Here is a 15,284-nt window from a genome sequence, read left to right as displayed (position 1 = left end):
ATGTAGGAGAGGCCTGGGCCTGGCAAGACAGGGATGACCTGGGGCTGGCCTCCTTCCAGAAGCCCTAATGGCCTCGTTTCACAGGAAAACAGCTTGTCTGGCTCTATTTCTCCTTCTTCCAAAACATCCAAACCCATTTGGCTGCCACGGCCTTTGCCACTCACTAAATTTCATTGTGGTTGTTTTGGCGGCAGCCACTGATGGGCAGGGGGGGTGGCTGCGTGAAAGGGCCTAAGTCTCAGTTCTCTCTGGGGGTTTCCCACACTCAGGCCTTCGCCAAGCTCCCTGGCACTCTGAGTGATCTGGAAGATTCTGCCTCAGAACCTGAGGATTTCTCCTTTAACCACCAGCACCTGTGAGATGACCAGGACCTCCCCTCTTTGTCCTCTCCCCTATTGGTCTGCGGTTGGGGCCAAGCATGTCTTCTGCTTCCTGGGCTCCTATGGGCCATGAAAGAAGCTGGGGTTAGAGAGTCACTGGCCTGAGGCTGTGGCCACTGCAGGTGGGGCCCGGCTGGCCCAGAACAGAGTGCTCTCCTCTCTGAGCAATTGATCACATTCATTGTTTCAAGTCAATTCAATTCAGTCACCCTTTCCTGGGCATCGGTCGCAAGAAAGGCTTGGTGCTGTAGGATCCCAGAGCAGAACAAGATATGATTCTTGTCCTTAAGGAGCTTACAGTCTAGTGGGGCATGTAAAACACATGAGTCCAGAGAGCAGAAAGGCCCATCAGAGATCTAGATATCTGTGTTGTGATGGAGGTCTGGGCTGCAGGCCATGGGAACTCAAAGTGGGGAGACAGTGAACCTCCAGGAAAGGCTGCTCTTCGAGGAGGGGCCTGAGGGATGGACAAGGGGCACGGTTCAAAGACAACGGTAGTTGAAATTCTATCAGACAGACTGAGCCTTGTGACCAGAAGACACTGTGCTGAAAACACAGGGGTGCTTTGGCTGGGATGAAAGGGCCTGAGGGGAAGTCGTGGCAGTAAGGCTGAGCAGAGGGGTTAGGGGCACAGGAGAGCAGGCCAAGACGGGCCCCTATAAGGAGTTTGGACTTTTTCCTGCAGACATGAGAAGCCACTGCAAGTGTCTGGGCAGGAAGGGACAAGAGCAGGGCTGGGCTGGGGAAGACCCTCCTCCAGGAGGGTGGTGGTGATGGCAGTGGGGAGACATCTCAGGAAGCAGTTGAATTCTGGGTGAGGGATAATGGCAGCCTCTAAGTTTACTCTGGCTGCTTAAATACTTACCCACAGGCCTAGCCAGTTGGCAAGAAGGATCAGAGACCCTGCTTCTTTTTTGGGGGAGAGGGTTCTTTTGCCTTGACACACCCCTTCTGACCAACCCCAGGCCAGATGGAGCTGTCCTTTCCCTAGTGGAGGCCAGAGCCTATTAGGGAGGCCAGTATTCCCTGACCACCCCCCTACCCCAAACGCACACCACCACACACACACTTGATCCATCAGACCCAGGTGGAAAGCGGGGGGAAAGGAGAGGCTAGAGCAAAGGCAGACCTTTCACAGCCTATTCCCCCCTTCCCCCATTCTGGGTGCCTCCAAGCAGCCAGGCCCAGTTTGCATTAGGGAGCAGCTCAGATGATTAAGAATAGGGGAGATAATTATGTGTCAAGATGATGTAGCCCAACTCTGCAGTCAGGCCAAGGTAGCACTGCAGCTGGCAGGCCGGCCGCAGGAGGCAGCCTCGGGCATGGGCTGCACAGACACCCAGGTGTATCCTTCAGCCACTGGGCCAGCACCACAGGCAAAAGAGAGAGCTGACTCGGACGATGAGGGATGCTGGGCTGGGAATGGGGATACATGTCAAGGGACTAGACCTTGAGGGAGTGGAGGGGCAGGTCTGTTTCCAGGTGGACCCTGTACCCCTGCCAGGCTGGCTCGATTTTGGCTCCACCCACTGGGGCATCTCCCTAGAAGTGTCATAGCCCAGGGGTGAGCTGTGAGCCTCTCTGTCCTCAAGGAAGCCACTCCCGCTCCTGCCTGTGGGTACGGTTCGGCCTATTCTTCAGCACTAACAATGTAACGGTGGTGGGCATTAGCGAGGACAGTCACTGCAGCGTGCTCTGGCATTATTGGAGACAATCTCAGCAGTAGTTATTGGTGTTCGCAGTGATAATACCCAGAGCATTATTGGCACTGGTACTCAGAATATGGACAGCGTTATTAGTATCTGCAGCAATCAGATCTGTGGGGACATTAGTGAAGGGCCGATCCGCTGTGACTCTGGGGAAAAAGGAAACTGACAGTGACCGTGAGCCTGCTTGAGACGACCTCTCATGCTTTGGCCTTTGGAAGAATGGAAAAATCCCCAGACTTGCCTTTAAGAAATATGCTAGTCAAGAAGATTTGACCTCCCCTCCCCACAAGAGTCCAGGAGGTCCCAGAATGAGACAGGTAGACAGACCAGGGATAGATGAGGAAGTTATGTCACAAAGCACCCGGCAGACAGGCTGTCCATCCATCTGAGAAGGTAGATCCCCGTTCAGTACCCTGCTAAAATCTTTCCCTCTTCTTGGCTACAATTATGGGTGGGTATATTAGGGTCCTTTGAAGGAACACCGCTTTCCTGAATGTTGCATGCCCTGGCGTATGTGGCTGCAGGATAGGGACCCTTGTATTCTTTTTAGGCTGAAAGACCTAAGTCCTTTACCTTCACCCAGTTGCTTTTGGCTGTGGCCTAAAGCATTGCCGTCCATCAGTGTTGTTGAAGGCCAGAGCAATTACATAACTTGTCCAGAAATCTGAATGAAGTCATATGTGTGAGTCTTTTGATCTGTGTGAGGGGAGGTGTGTTGGTATCATCCTTTGATGTGTGGGATTGCAGGGGGCCGCGATTCTGCCTTCCATTAATTAGGTGCACAATGAATTATGCAGTCGAGTGGTGCCAGGCCGGTGCAGTTGTGCGTTTGCAGGCAGGGCAGACTGCACGGCTGCAAACAGCCGAGACCTGTCACTGCCTTTAATAGCTCCCTTCTGCTTTGGATGAAGCCGTAACTTCAAGAAGTGGTTTATTTCCTTAGTTAGTTTCTCCCCAAAAGTCCCCCAGTGTGTTGCTCAGATTTGACTTGGAGCAAATGAGGGGATTAGGCTGTGGGAAGGAGCAGCACCTGCTCTGTCTAGGAGCCTGGGCTTCAGGCAAGAGAAGGCTGCAAAGACCCCCACGCAGAAGAAGGATTCGGGGTGGAGGCCAGCAGGCAGTCCCGGGAGCGCAGCAGGGATGGGCAGTGTGGCTCAGTGGGGAAGGGGTCAGGAGGGAGGGCGGCGCAGCTGGGTTTGAGTCCTAGTGCCTTGGGCAAGTCGCTTAACCTTCATCAGCTCAGTCTTCTCCTCTGTGAAACGGAGACAGTGACGGTACTTACTTCACAGGGATGTGGGGAGCACTACACGAGATCATGGAGATGGAGTTGAGCCAACTCCATCTTGGAAGATGGCTCGCTGTGTGCCTGGGGAGGAAGGCATAATTGGCAGGTTTATGTTTCAAGGGGAAATGAAGTTGTGTCAGAAAGAAACTTTTTTGGGTACAGCCTCTCTTATCTTGGTACAGCTCCTTTTAAGTAGGGCAGCCTAGGGAAGCTGTTGCTGGGATAAACCGACCTAGATGGGACCAGGGCGGTGGGGGAAAGATATGAGCCTCCCCTGTGTGACTGGGAGGACCTCTGTCCATCTTTGCTTGCTCATCTGCTCTGCGTTTATCCACTTGGGCCGGATGTCACCTCTTATTAGCCTCCACAGGCATTTTAGATGTGGGTAAATAAATATGGGACCCCTTCTTCTCTAACATGGAGGCATCCCTCCCTCTATCCATTGCTGTGTATTTCTGCTCCCACATACAAATTTATTTATTTACCTTGGGAAATGTATGTTTGTTTTGTGGCCACATGTGCTTTTTTATATGAGTTATGCAAATGTGGGTATTGTGTGTTCTCTACCTTTCTGAAATCGTTGGGTGAAAGGGGATGCAGAACTGCATTGGGAAGGCATGCAGTTTTCTGGGTAGTGTATGCACTCAAAGAGATGTTCCAAGGTGAGCAGGTGCATGTCCATGTCCCTGTCAGCAGCTCCAGGGAGCTGGGAGAGCTCTAAGCCAGGCCTGGGTGTGCTAAGGCTGCATGGTCTTGAGGCACAGGTTCGCGTATGGAATTTTGCCCAAAGGGCCCTGTAGGCATCACCCTGCATTCTGTTGGCAAAAGGATGGGCTGTTCTGATCCTGCCTCCATGGGTGGACTGGCCCCCAAGGCAAGGGAGACTGAGACTGGGAACCTGGTCTCCCAACCTCAGGGTTATTCCCCCCCCGCACCCGGTCTTCAACCTGCCTGTCTTTCGCGATCTCTCAGTGTCTGCCTCTTATTTGCTCTAGTCGAGGTATACACTGATCCTGCCCACATTAGAGGAGGTGGAGGTTTGCATCTGGTCTGGACTTTAAGAGGTATGGGGGCCAGAGGGAACATGGTGCGGGGACCAGGGGAAAGAGCCGGGGGTGGCCATTAGAGAGTCTTCAGAGAGTGGGTTCCTAAGGGCCAGAGTGCAGAATAGGAGGAGGTGGCCCAGGATTCCACTGGGAAACCAAGAGGCTAACAGAGTCTCAGGGCCCGGCTCACTTCCGCCTTGGGCTACTGCTGGGTTTGGGGGCTGAGGCCCTGTGGCCTGGAGGGTCAGGCCCTCAGTGGATGGGGGACACTTTTTCCAGCCCTTGGAAAAACAAAGAGCAGATCGGGTTATAAAACAAAAGCAAAGGAGACCTGGAAACACCTGACAGCCCTAATTCATCACGGCCCAAGTTTTTTCCTGTGTTCCCATTATATTTGTTTGTAAAAGTGGAAATCAATTTTGAAGGTAATTTTCTGGAAAGAATGGAAGGGAGGTGGGAGGGCCGGATAAGGCAGAGATGGTAAAAGGAAAAATTTAGGCCAGGCACAGCCCAGGGGCAGCTCTTGGCAAGGTGAAAGAAAATTGCATATTCAATCTCCATCCATGAATCTCCCTCACTGCTGCCCGCCTCCTGCTTGAAAACAATGAAGGCTTTTTCCCAACGCTGGGCAGGGCCTCGGTATCAGCCTCACTTTAACTTCAGGGTCATTAATTCCCTGATTATTGAAGGAGAAGAGAGGGTTGCAGCATCAATTCCAAAGGCACCACCCCCATGTGATCAGGCCCTGGTTGGGGTGGGGTGGGGGGCAGCCAGGGTGAGGTGAGGTGTTGCTTCAGAAGAGCAGAGGGGTGGGAGGGAGGAAGTGGGGAGCCAACTGGACTGGGGGGAAGGAAGCCAGGAGGAGGGGAGAAGAAGGCAGTCATTACTGCATACCTCTGTTGTGTTGTTGTTGCAAATTAAAAGTAGCATGTTCCACTCCGCAGCTATGTTTGGAGAGGGAGGGGCACCGAGGGAGGTGGGGGATCTTATCATTGCTTCTTCAGCAGACCAGCCGTGGTGTCACCGTGTGAGGTGACATTTGAATTTACAATTCCGCTGAGAAAAGCCATTAATTCACAAATTAACATTTCTCCCTCTCCCTCTCTCTTTAACACTCTCTCCCTCTCTCACATGGATGTGCAAGCAATTGAAAAGACAAAGGAAATAGCCTTAAGGAAGAGACTTTACTGCTAGTCTGTCTGTGCTGAGATTGCTCCCCCTGCTTCCAGATAGATAAACCAATTACCTGAGCAGCTCTGCTCCTGGCCGCCCGAGATCACCTCCTTTTGTAGGCTGCCTCCATGGCTGGATTACACTCGGTGTATCTCATTAATGTAAACCAGGCATGCCCTGGTCACCGGGCTCTCTTCCCTGCTCTCTTTCTGGAGGGGCAGCGGGAGGAGTGCTGGTGTCAGAAAAGGCAGGCAAGGAGGACCCTGGGAAAGAGGAGAGGCTGCCGCTGGCCAGCTGCCAGGCGCTGGGACTCTGGGTGCTCAAGGCCCTGACCTTCGGTCCTGGAGGAGGCTGCAGGGGGGAATCTGCAGGTGAGCGCTCCTTGGCAGGTTTGCATGGGTGGACATTTAGAGGCAGAGGCAGCAGCCGGAGCCTGACTCTCTGGGGCCCACAGCGCCTGTTCTCTGTGGCCTTTTGGTCCAGAGGCTGGGGGCTGGCAGAAGCAGAGAGGGATCTGAGCGCTCCCTGCATGGGAAATGCTTAGGGAAGTTTTGCTGAGTCCACATCATTTTAGTGGGACAGGATGCAGCCTGAAGGAGCTGGGAGGGGTGCAGAGGAGGGCCCAGAGGCAAGGTGAGGTTGCACTATGTTAGGTAAACAAAAGGAGGTTGTACCGATTCCTTAACCTAAACCCAGCACTTGGGAGCAGCTATGTCTGTTTGCCACTCAGTCCCTACACACACACTCCCAGCCATCCAACTCCTTTCTTAGAGAAGACCCATCCAGGAGCGTGGACCCGGGGTGCTGTGCTCTCAGACCTCTGGAATGAGCTTGCATCGTGGGCAGGATGTCGCAGAGCCATTTTTGCTTTTACTCTCCTCCAGGCCCCGGCCAGGCACTGCATGAGGACAGTATATTGGCAGAGGGAAGCCAAGTGGAGTTTGAGTTTCTGTAAGGAAAGTACCTCTGCGGGTTATTGCTAGAATTATATTATTTCACAAACATTACATACTACCAAGCACAGGTCACAGACTCTGAACCTAAGGAGGCAGGTTCTATGAAAGTCCAGAAACAAAATCTGCATGGAGGTAGTCATCTGTCTAGACAAGCAACAAAGCTCAACCTATGTTCATTTTCCAACAAATATTCAAACCCTGGCTACTGTCCACTCCAGCCCAAGAGCAAACTAAGTTTTAAAGGTCAGTATTTGCTAAGACACACAAACCCCCCAAATCCACTGCTGAACACACATTCATTGTTATGAGTATATCTTCCTAGTAACATGGGAAATTAGACCGTTCATACCTGAGGGGGGAATTTTTCTATCTTAGTTGGATCGCATATTTTAGCCTAACTCTCAGGGTAATGTTGGCTCCGAGCCTGTTGAACACCAACCATGTCATTATACAGAGTTAGGTTTAAAGGTTTTATTGAGACCTTTGCCTTGCGGCCTGTGCACGCTCGGACTTACTTTCTTCTGTAGAGAGATGGCAGGGTTTAGCCATGGCTGTGTGTAGCTGACATAGGTGTGTGAATTTGTACCTAAATCCCTGCGTTTATATCAGAGACTGCAGCCACGTCATTAACCACCTTCGTTTCCCAGCCAGTTCATGCTGTTGTGGGTAAAGAGTTATATTTGGTTGTCTGAGGAAGGATGTTGAGATTTAGCACAAAAGAGTATATTTTTTTCGTAAAGTGCCAAAAAGTCAGAATGGATGGGTTGACCCCGCTCCCCAGGAGAGGAGGTGCAGACTTGCGGTGGAGGGGCTGTGTGTGACCCTCCACCACTGGAAATTGGGGTGGGAATAGCAATAACTTTCTCAGCAGAGGCCTCGGGTCCTCCCCACTCCCGCATCTGTGCGCTCCTCTGCACGTGTATGCACACCCACTGTGTCAGAACACATCTTCAACCCCTTGTCTTCCGCTTGGCAACTACCTTCCAGCCCTGCAGGTAGGTGTCGTCCTCCTTCCCCCACAGGCAAGGGCAACAAGAGAGAAATCCGGGCAGGGGCCTAGAGGACCCCTCAGAAAAAGGGTCGGGGAGAAGGTAAGCTGGAGAGACCCAGGAGTGCCACCTGCCAGAGGAATGGGTCCCAGCAGCCTCCCGACCATTGCTGGCTGCACAAGAGGGGCCCCAGAGCCCAGGGAAGGGCCCCTCCCTTGCTTGCCTTCCTCAGGGCCCCGGTGGCCGGCAGGGGGGACCCTCCCCATTCTCCCCCGTGGGGGTGGAAGGGCCAGGAGGGTTGGGGGAGGGCTGGGAGACGGATCACGAGCCTCAGAGCCGAGTAGTTGCAGCACAGCCAGTAATTCAAACCATCCTGACCCTTCAGTGAACTCAAACCTGCTGACCTTGACAGCACCAGACAAGGGAGGCCTCACAGACCTCAACCTGCATGGAGGCCTCGCCTTCTCTCCCTCCCTTCCTTGGAGCCCGTATCCCAGCCTCCAGGTGGCTCCTCATTTGGCCATCCGAGCGAAATGTCAGCATCCCTCCCTCCCTGAGGTGCCCGCCGGCCTGCCTCAAAGCACCCTTTGTGCTCATCTCCGCTGGAGACAAGCGTGTGGACATCTCACGGGGGTCTTTCCAGGGCTGGGCTGAGGCTTCCTCCTTCAGACAGAGCTTTTACACCTTGCCCACCCGTCCTCCTCCTGCCCAGGCTTCATCTTTTTCAAGAGCTATAGTGTGTGTCTCTGTGTGTGTGTGTGTGTGTGTGTGTGTGTGTATGTGTGGTGTCCGGGTGCACACAAGGGCAGGGATAAAATGTGATCGAGACAGAGCAGACAAGGGGAGGGAAGAAAAGCAGGAGGAAAGCAGCCCCAGGAACCTGCATTAAAGTAAATGCAGTTTATGAAGTTTATGCTCTCCTCCTGGGGAGAGCTGGAGTCCATCCAACAGCCTCTTGGAGCCTGCCAGACAGCTCCCGAAACAGAAAGTGCAGGCAGGAGTGCGAGCAAGCCGGTGGCAGAGGGAGAGATGCACACACACACACACACACACACACACAATCTCTCTGTCTCTCTCTCTCTGTCACTGGCTCACACAGATCTCCCGAGGCCCCAGCAGACTCTGCAAAGCCTGGGGTGGAGGGATGCAGATGAGTGTTTGGTAGAAGGGACCCTGGGAGCCTCCCTTCCCTCTTACCTCCCCACCCACATCTCCATCTCCTTTGCAGTGTGGACCACTGGGGCAACCAGCTTGTGGAAGCTGCTCTGGGAAAAGGGCAGTGCAGGTGGTCTTGAGGTCTAGGAAGGAAAAGGGACCAGAATGTGGTCTCCCAAGAACCTGCCTTTTTCCTGATGCTGGGGATCCATTTTTGTCTGGCACCTTGGTCTAGACCAATCAGGTACCCCACAGCTACTGAAGACAGTCCTTCAGAAGAAATTTAAGGAGTCTCTTAAGGAAAAACAATCAGAGACAGTATTTTTTCTGGGAATTCAGAGGAACTAAATAGTTGACCAGGTTAGGATATGGGAGCTCTCAGACGGACTTACAAGCAAGGCGGAGTAACTGCCTTTCTAGACTCTTCCGCATGTGCCCCAGCACTTGGGTTCATGTGTGTGTTCACTAATAATATGTAAGTGGGCCAGAATCCTTGACTTCAGACAAAAGGAGAGTGTGAAGAAAGATGACTGGAAAGGGAAATATATAGCAAAGCCTTCTCTCTGCCCAGGCCAAGGTGGCAACATCCATCTCCTGCCCCGGTGCTTCCATGAAATGCCTGAGCTGGGGACGGGCAGTGGGGAGAAGCCTACCTCCCACCTTTTCCTGAGAACTCCGTGTCCCTATTCAGGTTCTTCCAGGAGCTGGGACCGAGCAGGAAAACAGAGGTAGAGTCATCTGAAGGCAGAGAGTCAAGCAGGAGAGGGTACAAGGGAAGGGGAAGGATGGCTGGAAATTGATTGTGGAGGATGCTCTGGGAAGCCAGGAGACACAAGGCATGGAGGGAGGCAGAAACTGCCCAGGGATGGCTTTTGCCTTTTCTCTCCTCTTTTCTCTCTTCCTCCCTCCTTCCTTCCCTCCCTCCCCCTCCTCATCCCTCCCCTCTTCCCTCCACACATCTTTATTGGTTCCAGTAATAGCGTTGATTTGCATGTCAGGCAAAGCTTTGCTACACACACAAAAAGAAAACCCCAGCCGTGGCGGTGTGGCAGTGTCAGCTCTCGCTGTTGTTCGACAGTGTAAAATTAAATTAATAAAGCCCCCAACACAGGAAAACATAACAGGAAATTAATGGCCTTTACTGTCGCTCTGATGCAGTCATTTGCAACCCTGCTTTCCGCACCAAAGACTTCATAAATGCAAGCAGTTTCTCTAAACAAGCATACTTAGAGCGGCCTGGTATGTAATTTTTCGCCTTGCTTGTGTCCTTTGAGCTAACAAAGGCCCCTTCCCTCCTGGCTCCAGAGAGGTTTCTAACTTGTTCTGGCCCCAGCTGGAGCCCGGCCCCAGGCAGAAGACCGCAGCCCCTCCTGAGAGCCCAGACAGGGCTGAAGGAGGACTCAGGTCCCCCTCAGACAGACCCTCAGCCAGCCCTCCTTCCCCACCAGCGGCCAGTGCGCCCAGAGCCCCAGCCTCTGCCTGCAGGCCAGCAGGAAGGCTCAGCGTGTGCTCTCAGCCAGGAAGGTTGATCACCCTGGGGAATTCACCCAAACCCACCCAATGCTCACCCCTCCCCTTCCTCTGTGCAGCGGTCCTCTCTCCCCACTACCTGTTTGCTCCCCTTCCGCCATCTGTCCCTTCGCCGTCCTTCTACTTCTTCACGTAGGGGTCACAGCCACCACGCTGTCAGCAGTAGGTGCCCATGACCCACTTTTCTACAGGTAACTGGGGGCTAACTTATTCAAAACGGGTATAGTGACAGTGTGGATATAATTCTCTGGGGTTCTAGGTCTGCCCCATATCTCCCTCTTCTCCCTCTGGTTGGTTAGAAAATATGAGGGCCCTAAATGATCATTCAGCCCATCTCTCTGTCCTTGGGCTGATTTCCCATAAACCATTTCAGAGAGCTGAGAGTCTGGTTTTGCTTCAGTGTGTAAACAGGTGGAATATTGAGAAAACTTACACTGACCTCTCTGGGGATCTTTGTGGGCCCAAGTTCCCACTGTGTTAGGATGTGTAAGAGGAGCAAATAACCAGGTTGTGGATCTCATGGAACTTACAGTCTGTGAAGAGGTAAGGCTGTCCCAAACCAGACAATAAGCTGTTAATTGAACGCTGAACCATGTGGCTGAGTGTTCAGTAGGAATCCAGGCAAGTGGCTAGAAGAGCAGGCAGGAGATGGAACTTGAAGCTGGAATTGGCTGAGATTTGGAGAGGCTGTCTCCAGGGCTATCTCACCTATGGAGGGAGGACAGTGGCTGGGCTAAGACTGGTGACAAGAGAGTCAGATTCTTAAAGGTCATCTGGTTTTATCTGCCACTCACATGGAACTCTCCCCTCTAGCAGTTCTGTTTGACAGGTCACAGCCCCTGCCTGGACATAGGACATAGATGGACAGTTGTCATTGTTAGCAGTACTGCCTTTATACTGAGTCAGTGTGGTGTTGAGGGAAGAGGATGGGACTTGGAATCCCGATGTCTGGATTGGGCTCCATCTCCTCTCCTTGCTTGCCTTGGGACCTTTGGCTGATTACATAATCTCTCCGAATCTGTTTCCTCATCTTTAAAATAAGATAACAACATTTGCCACATAGAGTGGTGGTAAAGATCTCCACGCAACAGCCCCTCTTTTCTCCCTCCCTCCCTCCCTTCCATTCATTCCACCTGATTTACTGAGCACCTAACACCGGGCTGAGCCCTGAGTGGATTTCAGTTTCTCACATGGTGTGGTCCCTATGCTTGTGGAAGGCCCTTCACCATCCTGGTTACCCATCTCTGAATTCATTCTTGACAGCTAAAGTCCTTCTTAAATGAACACTAAACTCTAGAGACAGTCTAGCCAAAGCCAAGTACAGTAGAACACTTGCCATTCTCCACCTGGAGATTCTACATCCATAATGTAGCTTAAGATTACATTCGATTTTTTAGCAGCTGTGTCAGACTCAAACTCATATTGAGTTCGTGGTCAACTAAAACCTTGAGATCTTTTTCACATCAATTGCTATCAAGCCAGGTCTACCCCATTCTACACTTGTGTAATTGATTTTTTTTAAACCTAAACATAGGGCATTCCATTTATCCCTATTGAATTTCATCTTGTTGGTTTGGGCTCTTAATTCCACCCAATTAAGATCATAAGGATGTCTTCTATGTCATCATCCAAGTAGTTTTTTTTTCTTGTTTGTCCGACATCTACTCATTTTTTAAATTTATTTTTATTTATTTTACTTTATTTTTTATTTTTAATATTTGGCTGCATCGGGTCTTAGTTGCAGCACGCAGGATCTTCTTAGTTGCATGGGGGATCTTTCATTTCCAAGCGCGGATCTCCGTTGCGGTGTGTGGGCTTCTCTCTAGTTGTGGCACACAGACTCCAGGGCACGTGGGCTCTGTAGTTGAGGCACACGGGCTCAGTAGTTGGGACCCGCGGGCTTAGTTGCCCTGCGGCATGAGGGATCTTAGTTCCCCGACTAGGGATCAAACCCATGTCCCCTGCATTGGAAGGTGGATTCTTTACCACCAGACCACCAGGGAAGTCCCCCAAGTGGTTTTTTTCAAGAGTTATTTTCCTTTAAAATAAAGGAAAGCCACATGGCCCACCAGTGGAGACGTCCCTCCTGGGTGCTTTAGGGACCACTGAGCCCAACAGCCATCAGCCATTTCACTGTCCTTCATCTTGTCCATAAAGTTAAGAAGACTCTCTGTGAAATTCTCTGTTACCATTCACTATACCCACAGTGTTTCCTTAATCAATCAATTTTAAAAATCCAATATAAGTTGATGAGAAAATTGAATGTGTGCTATGGATAAAGCATAGCAGGACTGATCTACAAAGGTAAATAGGACGGACACAGTCCCTGACCTCAAGAAGCTTCTAATCTAGTAGGGAGATAGATGTGCACACCATTACACAAGCAGAATGTGATAGATCTATGATCAAGGTATAAAGTGCTATGATAAATGTAAAGAAGTGGGGGGCAGTTGCTTCCCATCAGGGCAATTGAGGAAGTCTTTGTAGGGATGGCATTTGATCTAAGCACTGATAACTAGTTAATGTGCTACCACTTATTCTTGGGGAGTGCATGCAGACTCCACAGTATTACCATTTTCTTTTCTAGTGCCCACAAATTAAGGGCATGATAATTTCTTCTAAAAGATTTCCAGACCCTAATATTAAATGTATTAGACTGTTGTTTGCATAAGCTTACCTTTCTCCCCTTTTCACGATGGCATTGGTTTTGTCACTGTGTTGCCCTTTCATTGTGACCACTCAAAGATTATCAACAAAAACTTTAGGATGCTATCTACCTCCCCCCAGCCACCACCCTGCCTCACCTGAGTTCTGATATATGAATTATCTGGGCCTGGGAGAGGTAACTCAATTGAAATGGTTAAGAGGTACCTGCCTGGCCTCCTCCTGACCTGGGCAACTCCTCCTGGTCCCATTTTGAAGATCCTTTTCTTTGATGGAGAAGACCACGTCAAGCCAGGAGTTGAGAAGTTCTGCCTTCTCTCTCAGCATTGCATCCTTTCCTGAGCACTGAGCTTAAGCTAGCCTTCCTTTTTGTTCTTTCTCCAGACATAGCTACCAAGGCCCTTTTTTGTTGTTTCAGCTTGTTCTGAGCTTTTGTCTTCCTGACAGGCTCCTGCTACTCTCATATCCATCCCTGGTTATGGTCCCCTCCTTCCATCTGTTGTGTGTGTCCTTTATAAGAGGAAAAAAAATAACTTTTGTCTGATAATAAGTGTAATGTATGCTCATTGTAAAAATATTTGGAGGATACAGTAAATTAAAAAAAAAAATCACCCATAATCTCATCACCAAGAGAATTTTGGTGATGAGATTTAGAATTTTGGCATATTCTTTACAGTCTTTTTTTTCCCTGTGTATACATAATTAAATATATATATAATTTTTATCAAAATTGGAATTATACTGTATATACAGCTTGTGTCTCGCTTTTTTCACTTAACATTATATAGGACCATTTTCACATATCATTAATATTCTTTGAAAACATGATTTTTTAATGGCTGCATAATGTTCCACTGTTTCCTGTACATGTCCTTTTAAAATCCAGGCTCATCATATTTTAAAGCTTATTCATGTGCAACAACAATGATTTCCCTTAAAGACCCTCTCTTTCCACCCTTCCCCCACTCCCACTCCCATTCCCTTTACTTTGTCAGGTTGATTATTTGAGCTTGTAGCAGCAGAATTTCATTTTTAGAGCATCCTGTCCTCATGGAATTATATTCCCTTCTAGAATCTCTTGCCATGGGATCACACAACCATTCTTTCCCTCAACACATAGCAGTTTGTTTTTCTCAAGTCAGATTCTGTGCAATGCCCCCTCCTTTTGCTACTGTCACCTCTAGACATGGGTGCTTTCTCCCCAGATCCCCAACAGTTCCCTTTTATCAGTTTTTTCTTTCTTGGTCAGAATTAAGCAGCCTGGGGTAGCGGAAAAGGGCACGAGTCTGAGAAACCTCTGTATCCTAATGATGACTAGCTGTGTGACATGGGGAAATTACTCAACCTTTCTGAGCATCTTTTTTCTTTTTAAATCTCTAAGAGGGAACGGATTAAATTATCTCCATGATACTTTCTAGCTATAAAATGTGATAACACTGAATCCAGAGTGGCAATGTCCTACACTGCTTCTTTTTCCTTCTAAAAGGTAAACTGCAAGGCAAGTAAAGAATGGATCAATCTTTGCTTTTGGAATTCTATGCAACAAATCAGCCAACATTTTTTGCCACCTACTATGTGTCAGGCCCTGGGCTAAGTTTACATACATGAAAAAGATGGGTCCCTGCCTTTAAAATAGTCACAGTTTAGTGAAGAAAACAAACATTAAAAAATAACGACGTAGGAATTCCCTGGCGGTCCAGTGGTTAGGACCCTGTGCTCTCACAAGCCGCGCCATGTGGCCAAAAAAATAATGATAGTAATAACTACAATACATACTGATTCTAGACTTGGCTTTGCCACTTATTGGCTGGAATAAGTACTTCGGGGCGAGTTACATAGCCTGTGTAGCCCTTGGTTTCTCCAGATTATGAGCTTAACTGCCCGAGGCATATTGTCTGGGTTTGCTTCTGAATGCTGCATCACGTGTTAGCTCTGTAACCTCAGGAAAGTTCCTGAACCTCTTCACTTCCATTTCTTCGCCTACAAAATAAGTGGGGATAATAATAGGAGCTTCCTGCTTAAGTTCTGGTGAAAATTAAACGAGTCAATATATGTAAAATTCTTAGATGAGTGCCCAATATATAGTAAGCACTTAACGTGAGCTACTGTTACTGTAAGGATTGAATCAGTGGATTATGTTAGGCATAGTGTCTGGTACCATTATAGGAGCTGGATCGATTTTAGTTATTATTATTATTTCTACAGCAGCGGTTTGGATAGATGTCTACTGGAACACAGAGAAAAGAGAAGTGAACACTGCTGAGGTAGGAGCTGGCAACCCTCTGGTGTTCATCTGAGGAAACTCAGTCCAGAAAAGCTCGAGGGACTAGGCCAAGGTCACATAGCACGTGAGGGACAAAACTAGGATTTCAACCCAGGAGATGATACTCCTAGTTC

General features: G+C 49.7%; 1 protein-coding gene across 5 annotated transcripts in view; it reads left to right on the top strand.

The window, feature by feature from the left end:
* The window catches only part of PAX2 (paired box 2), an 83,434-nt gene that overhangs the window by 40,418 nt on the left and 27,732 nt on the right, over window positions 1-15,284 (top strand). For 2 of the 5 annotated variants that reach the window (XM_065894906.1, XM_065894907.1), the window contains exon 6: window positions 4,370-4,438. The exons of the other annotated variants lie outside the window; for them this stretch is intronic. In XM_065894906.1, the coding sequence (XP_065750978.1) occupies window positions 4,370-4,438 (69 nt within the window). The remainder of the gene's footprint in view (window positions 1-4,369; window positions 4,439-15,284) is intronic. 5 annotated transcript variants of the gene reach the window in all.

This window comes from Phocoena phocoena, chromosome 16 (assembly GCF_963924675.1).
Source record: "Phocoena phocoena chromosome 16, mPhoPho1.1, whole genome shotgun sequence".
In the NCBI taxonomy this organism is placed as follows: domain Eukaryota; kingdom Metazoa; phylum Chordata; class Mammalia; order Artiodactyla; family Phocoenidae; genus Phocoena; species Phocoena phocoena.
Note: the sequence above shows the minus strand (reverse complement) of the source record. Positions and strands in the feature narration are given on the sequence as shown.